Source organism: Syzygium oleosum, unplaced genomic scaffold, assembly GCF_021117445.2.
Source record: "Syzygium oleosum isolate NSW1041296 unplaced genomic scaffold, Sole_v2.1 Sole_v2.14, whole genome shotgun sequence".
NCBI classification, from domain to species: domain Eukaryota; kingdom Viridiplantae; phylum Streptophyta; class Magnoliopsida; order Myrtales; family Myrtaceae; genus Syzygium; species Syzygium oleosum.
This window is the reverse complement of record NW_026607498.1, coordinates 5,620,889-5,628,802: the sequence shown is the minus strand read 5'-3', so window position 1 is coordinate 5,628,802 and position 7,914 is coordinate 5,620,889. Positions and strand designations below refer to the sequence as shown.

General features: G+C 43.9%; 1 protein-coding gene across 1 annotated transcript; it reads left to right on the top strand.

Annotated features, from left to right (window-relative positions):
- The first annotated feature begins 1,289 nt into the window (after positions 1-1,289).
- Positions 1,290-6,651, top strand: LOC115691843 (disease resistance protein RPM1-like). The gene is made up of 2 exons (XM_056317672.1): positions 1,290-2,960; positions 5,141-6,651. Exons 1-2 carry the CDS (start codon positions 1,435-1,437, stop codon positions 6,477-6,479), a joined length of 2,865 nt encoding a protein of 954 aa, XP_056173647.1. The 5' UTR covers positions 1,290-1,434; the 3' UTR covers positions 6,480-6,651.
- Positions 6,652-7,914: the final 1,263 nt, after the last annotated feature.

Genomic DNA, 7,914 nt, shown 5'->3' with positions numbered 1-7,914 from the left:
GTGACCTAACAATATGGATATAACAAATGGTTGTTGACTTAATTGCATGTTTTTCAAAACTTGTTAGGAGGGAGTTCCTGTCTTGACTTGGAATAGTGGCGTGACAAAGCCAGCTTTTCCTCCTCATGGAATCCTAATCAACTCCACATAATAGTGGCGACAGCCACTCTAATCTTATCGAAAAGGCGCCATAATTTCGTGTTTTATAAAGATTTAGCTGATGCCACTCTATTGGTTAATGCTATCTGTCCTTAGTGATTGAACTGTGACTCTTCACTTTATTTGGTTAATTGCTTCATACGCAATGATAGTCCATTTTCTAATTCGATAGGTGTTGCTTTTCCACTCAAATTCGGGCCCTTCTCCTTCCCCAGTAGAAGAACAAGACGTATATATGGCTACAGATTTATATTAACAGGTTATTTGTATGCAATCTTGACCATTTCATATTTGAGATGATGCGATAGGGTAACGCCACGGAAAAATCAGAGCAGTGTACAGTGAAGTTCACGAATAATCTGAGCTCATTTGCTTGTTCATCGCCTTACTGCTTGATTCATTCTTCTACTTCCTAGCTATGAAATGTTGCTTGAATTCCCTTAAGGTAACCTGGTCAAGAAATAAATTTGGCATTTGTGATGCTCAGTGATAAATCCGCGAATTTCACTTGAATGTTCAGGCACAGATGGATTGTCCTGGCCTCTGGTGTTGAAGTCCTGATTCTGATGAACTTTTGACCATCAGGATATTCTGAAGTGATTGAAAGTTTTCTCTGTCGATCTTACTCAAAATCATCTCTTATACCTTGCAATGCAAGTTTTTCAAGAAAAATTAATGTCGACATAATGCTGTGATCAAGCAGGAATTGGTAGCTGAAATATATTTCAATAAGCTACATGGAGAAGATGCCATGATTGTGAACTCACAACAAACACATCTGAATTAGCTGTTCCTGGATTCAGATACGAATCTACTCCAATAAAATAAAAGTCGAAAGTTCCATGGAAACTTCCCGTGATTTATCATTGCAAATATAATATTTAGACAGCGTTATACAAGTTACTTCTGCTGACAAATAGCTTATTCAGATAAGATGAAACTACAAATGACTAAAGTACTAGACGATTGATCTTATGAATCTTAGCAGACTTTTCTACATGAAACAAGAAAATTAAATAGCTTGCTGTCAAACGCAGAAATATTTAACAGGATCATGCAAAATTAAAAGGGATATCACTAAAATAAACCCAAACTTGTACAATGTGCTGAGCAGACATAGATCCCACAGAAAGAAGCTATAAATATAAGTTTCACTAGAGTAAAGCAGTTCAACGGTTGAGACACTGTGAAAGCCTCAACTTTTGCAACCACAGTCTACAGCCTCTAGGCACTACATAAATCAAAAACCTCACCACCACCCACCAGAGTAGAGGCATGGCAGAGAGCCCAGTGACTCACCTACTCAACAAGCTCGCACAATTCTTTGAGAATGAGGTGCGGTTCCTAACAGGCGTTCGAGAAGAAGCCCTCTCAGTGAGAGGAGAGTTGGAGCGAGTCCGAGCCTTCCTCAGGGTCGCAGATTCCCTCGAGGAAAGCGATGAGGAAGTCAAAGTGTGGGTGAAGCAGTTGAGAAACACAGCCTACGACATGGAGGATGCGCTCGATGAGTTCTCGCTGGTCCTGAGACACGATCACGGAGTCGGGTTCACTGCCCTCATCAGCAGGATGTCCTGCTGCATCAAGAACCTGAAGGGTCGATACCGTGTCACGTCCGAGATACAGCGCATCAACTCCAGAGTAAAGGGCATATGCGATGGGCATCGGAGGCTGCGCCACAAATTCAGCAGGGCTCAACAAGATCCGAGCTCGACTGGCTTGGACAACACATGGCAGGACCACCGAGGCAATGCCCTTCTTCTAGATAAAACTGATGTAGTGGGCATTGAGCAGCCGAAGAACGAGCTGATTGGGCAGTTACTTGACGGGGCACACAGGCGGGAGGTCATCTCCGTCGTGGGAATGGGAGGGTTGGGCAAAACCACTCTGGTGAAGCAAGTCTATGAAGACCCCTCTGTGAAGAAGCATTTTGCAGTGTACGCTTGGATCACTCTCTCTCGCTCCTGCAAGATCGAAGAGCTACTCAAAGATATGCTTGATCAGATAATGAGGGTGATCAGGAAACCAGTCCCTCCAGGAGCCAACACTATGAATAGCCATTGGCTGAAGATGATCATCAAGGACCTTCTTCTTCAGAGGAGGTACCTGATCGTCCTTGATGACGCATGGCACATAAAAGAATGGGATGCAGTCAAGCATGCCTTGCCCAACAACGGGCACGGAAGCCGGGTGATCATCACAACCCGGAATGCTGATCTGGCATCTACCTCCTGCAAGGAGTTCAATGGGCTGGTCAAAAACATGGAACCACTCGATCCGGAACAGTCGTGGAAGCTTTTCTGTCGGAAGACATTTCAGGGGAACTCTTGCCCTTCCCACCTGGAGGAGATATGTAAGTACATTTTGAGAAAGTGTGAAGGACTACCGCTGGCAATCGTGGCCATCAGTGGTGTTCTGGCCGCGAAAGACAAACGGAGGATTGATGAATGGGATGTGGTACGACGCAACCTTCGTGCCGAGATTGACGGAAACGACAGGCTCAAGAACTTGAAGAGGGTGCTTTTGCTCAGTTTCAGCGATTTGCCGTACTACCTGAAGTCCTGTTTCTTGCACTTGAGTATATTTCCCGAGGGTCACCTGATCGAGCACAGGAGACTGATCCGGCTCTGGGTAGCGGAAGGGTTTGTCGAGAGAAAGGAAGGCAAGACACTCGAAGAAGTTGGAACGGACTACTTCAGCGAGCTCCTGAACAGAAGCCTAGTGCAAGTGGCCGAAACGACAACCGACAGAAGGGTCAAGTTGTGCCGCATCCATGATTTCCAGAGGGAAATTGATGTAGAACAGTTAGCCTGTGATTATCTTGAACAATGTGATCGCCGTAATCACCGGAAATCTCGGCAGTTTTTCTGATTTTGGGGAAAATAACCATTCAAGCAGTTTCCTATATTATCATTTAGGCGCTTTCCTATATTACCGTAAGGCAATTTCCTATATTATCATTTAGGCGCTTTCCTATATTACCAAGAAGATGCTTTCCTATAATACCATTCAGCGCTTTCTTTAATTATTCGGTTTCCATTAGTATTAGAGTCATATCTCTATATATAAGATGTCCGTCTTGTAATCAAGAGCACAGATTATTGAATAAAAATTTCGAGTTCTTTGGAGTTGTTCCAAATTTACACTTTCTCTCTCATTGGCCATTTGATATCGTAGCAGGTTTCTCCTGTGACGATGGTGAATAACGTGAATGTCAATCTCCCGCTCGCTGGGGGCCGTGAGAACGAGCCTATTACGCGGCCGAGTTCAATCGGTTCGTGGATCAAACCGATCGGAGATTTCAAGAGATCCTTGATGCCATCCAGCGTTTGTCCACAAACCATGCGCCCGGGCGTTCTTCCAGCCGAGCGAATTCCTATCGTTCGTGATCCCGAAGATGCTATGGGGCGTGGAGGAATTCCCCGACATAGGCGTCAAGACTATGTCGAGGATACGGAAGACGAAGACGATGATTTCCAGGAGATGCGATTCGTGGTGGTCGCCGATACCGGGATTCCGGAGGAGTATGTTCGTGGGAATCGACGTCAAGGAGGATATCGACGAGATCCCGAGCGATCAACTAAAGGTAGATCTCCCTACTTTCAATGGAATTTGGATATTGAAGATTTCCTTGACGGCTTTGGGAGGTTGAAAAATTCTTCGACGCTATGGATATTGACGAGATCGCCAAGTGAAACTTGTGGCGTACAAGTTGAAAGGTGGCGCTTCACCTTGGTGGGAACAGACTCAATTGACGCGACGTCGACAAGGCAAGGCTCCTATTCGATCTTGGGGTCGATGAAACAAGTTGAAGAAGAGGTTCCTCCCAACGGACTATGAGCAATCGTTATTTCAGCAATTCCAAAATTGCCGACAATCGAATAGATCGGTCCAAGCTTATACGGAAGAGTTCCTTCGACTCACCGCTCGTAATAATCTGGATGAGTCCGAGGCACAACAAACCGCTAGGTACATTAATGGTTTGCGACTTAATATTCGGGAGAGAACATAGTGTCAAAGGCCTTGGTGGATCACTTGCAACTAAAGACGGAGCCGCATCCCGCGCCCTACACGATCGGGTGGATACGCAAGGGAGCAGAGAACTTAAGCTAAACCAATTATGCCGTTTGCCTATTTCAATCGGAAAATCATATCAAGATACTATTGTCCGTGATGCCGTGGAGATGGATGCGTGTCATGTTTTACGGGTCGACCATGGCAATACGATGTTGATGCTATACACCGAGCTAGGGAGAATACGTATTCTTTTGTGTGGAAAATGACTAAAATTACTTTGAGACCGAAGAGTAATTCAAAGTATAAGGAGGATGCTTGACAAACGCGACGTTTGAAAATTTTGAGGAGGCGATGAGGTAATGGTTTTCCTACGAAAGGAGCGTTTTCCCGTACGTACCTATAATAAAGCTCAAGCACAAGAAGATTGGTCCTTGCCGCATCCTAAAGAAGATCAACGATAATGCCTATATAGTTGAACTTCCGGTGATCTCAACATTTCCCCTACATTTAATGTGGCAGACTTATTTGAGTATCATGCTTACGATACACCCTCTATCCTGATCATAACTCGAGGCGAGTTTTTCCCGAAGAGGAGGGAATGATGTAGAACAGCTTAACCCGTGATTATCTTGAACAATGTGATCGCCGTAATCACCGGAAATCTCGCAGTTTTCCGATTTTGGGGAAAATAACCATTCAAGCAGCTTTCCTATATTATCATTTAGGCAGCTTTCCTATATTACCAGAGTAGCTTTTCCTATATTATCATTTAGGCAGTTCCTATATTACCAGTAAGGCGCTTCCTATATTACCATTCAGCAGTTTCTTTAATTATTCGGTTTCTATTAGTATTAGGAGTCATATCTCTATATATAAGATGTCCGTCTTGTAATCAAGAGCACAAGATATTATTGAATAAAATTTCGAGCTCTTTGGAGTTGTTCCAAATTTACGCTTTCTCTCTCAGCGTCGAAATAATAACTTCAAAATCGAGAGATCAAAGCTTTGCAACAATCGCCAAAGAGCAGACCGACATGTGGCCAGATAAAGTTCGCCGCCTTTCATTGCACAACAGCCTGCAAGCTGCACAGCAAAACAGGTCACTTTCTCATCTGCGCTCACTATACATGTTCGGTGTAGACAGGGGATTCATTGACCTTGTCCTAGGGTGTGACATTAAATTGCTTAATGTCTTAGACATGCAAGCCACACCTTTGTCAAAGTTCCCAGTTCAAGTTGTTGACTGGTACTTCCTAAGATATTTAAGCTTCAGGCACACCGAAGTTAAAACAATTCCTACTTCAATAGGGAGGCTTCAGAACCTAGAGACACTAGATCTTAAGCATACAAATGTGACGCGATTGCCTGTTGAAATCTTGAAGCTGCAAAAACTCCGGCATCTCTTGGTGTATCGGTATGAAAACATATCCTATTTGTGCTACAAGTATGGCTTCAAGGCACTCACGGAGATCGGGGCTCTGCAGTCCCTTCAAAAGTTGTGCTACATAGAGGCGGACGATGAGAGGAACGACAACATAATGAGAGAGCTCGGGAAGCTGACGCAGTTAAGCAGGTTGGGCATCCTGAAGTTAAGGAAAGAAGATGGAAGGGCTTTGTGCTCATCCATAGCGAAATTAACCAACCTCTGTGCAATATCTGTGGCTTCGGTTGAGGACGACGAGATATTGGATCTGCAAAACCTTACATCTCCACCTCAATTGCTACAGAGGATCTACTTGAAAGGGCGTCTCGAGATACTACCAAACTGGTTAGCCAGTCTCAATAGTCTTGTCAAGTTGCACTTACGATGGAGTCGGCTGAAGGATGACCCACTTGTATCACTGCAAAGTCTGCCCAATCTCGTGCATCTCGAGCTGCTCCAGGTCTACGAAGGAAAGACCTTATGCTTCAAATCCAAAGGTTTTAGGAAGCTGAGAATTCTGGGTCTCGACAATTTTGACGAACTCAGATCCGTGGAAGTGGAGGAAGGAGCAATGCCCTGCCTCGAAAAGTTGATCATTCAGCGCTGCAAGCTACTGGAGAAGCTGCCATCAGGCATTGAGTATCTGACCAAGCTCAAAGTACTTGAGTTCTTTGACATGCCTGATGAGTTGGTCAAGAAATTTGTGAGAGACGAGCAGGATGAGGATTATCAGAAGGTTGCACACATTCCAGAAGTTTACTATGGATATTGGAGAGATGGAGGCTGGGATGTCCAATCCATGGAGAAATCATTCGAGGGCGACGCCTCTCCTCGCCAAGGCACTAGCATGAGGAGCAGTGAGTTCCCTCCATGCTGGAAGTGAAGGATTGAGCCCCTTTTCCTGATCTGAGTATAGTACGTGCATAATGTTTGCCATGTACATGTGAGTGAGAGTGTGACTGTTACTATAGCATATGTTGACGATACAATGCACATGTAAAATATGTAAATGCTAGTGTAAGGTAATTTTCTATGCCTTTAAATGACATGAATGAAGCAGCTAGTTCACTGTATTCTTCTCTTGAAAATGCGCTTCCACCTTTGGCGCCATGGATGTTCATCAATGTAGAATAACAAGAGACTCGTAGCTCGGCCAATGAGAGATGATCAACGTATGATAGACAACCAAGCCGAAGTACATTTATCAAGACTACAGATTGCCTAGAGGGGAAAAGAACAGACAAAGTTCTCAAAAGCATTTTGCAGTGGGAAGATCCAGAACTGCTGTTAATGAGAAATGCTCAAAATACTTATACTCGTTGCCACCTTAATATACAGATAACCACCCTGGCACAATACTTCTACTTGTTCCTTTGTGTATATCAGTGTCAAACACAATCTCACTAACAGATAGAGGATGTATTGGATGTAATAGCGTTCTAACACCAGCCCATACTGAATATTTTCGACTGCTTGCTTCGGGTCTCTTGTTATTCTACTATGATCTCCATATCTATATGGCCTGCATATGTTCGGTAAACGATCCACCTAGTATTTTAACAGCTGAGGTTGTAAACAAGCAACCTTGTTATACTAATCTGTGTGCATTCGTTCGCGGATTGCTTTTCTGAGTCCATAATGCCAGCAAGGTTCCTTCTTTTTACAGTTGCGACTCATTGGTGGATCTCTAGCAATAAAAAACCTTGGCATTCTCTTCTGTAAGTCTCCCTGCAACAGATACCTGCTGATTACTTCATCTTGCTAATCGTACCATTAAACTCGATCACTACCGAATCTCAATAAACTTACCACAAGATTTAATCTGCTAAATCACTCACGCACGAAGAAAACACCAGGATGTAATTCCACGAAGACTCACGTCAAGCACTCGATTCGGTGCTTCAGTTCTTCTCTGGACACGAACGGCACAAAGACCACACTCTGCACCTTCAACTTCTTCTTTCAAAGTGCCCACGATAGAATATAATATATGTGCCCAAGAGTTGACCGAGTCATGATCTGAATCAAAAGCCACGTTGGACTTTCTTGTTCAAGCCGTAGACTCCAACATCAATTAGAAAGAATATTTGTTTCCTCCGGCACATATTTGGAAAGTAAATTTCCAATATTTCCTTTTGCTCAATTTCGATGTCCGCAAAATATTAATTCGAATATTTAGATTTCGCTTCAACTCAACTCAGACATATTTTCAACAATCTCCACTCGCCGACGCTTGAGCCAAGTCACAATCGCTTGATAGAATCCGAATTCCGCCATTATATCTCCCACAGCCCCACTGCGCTCAACCGCACAGACGC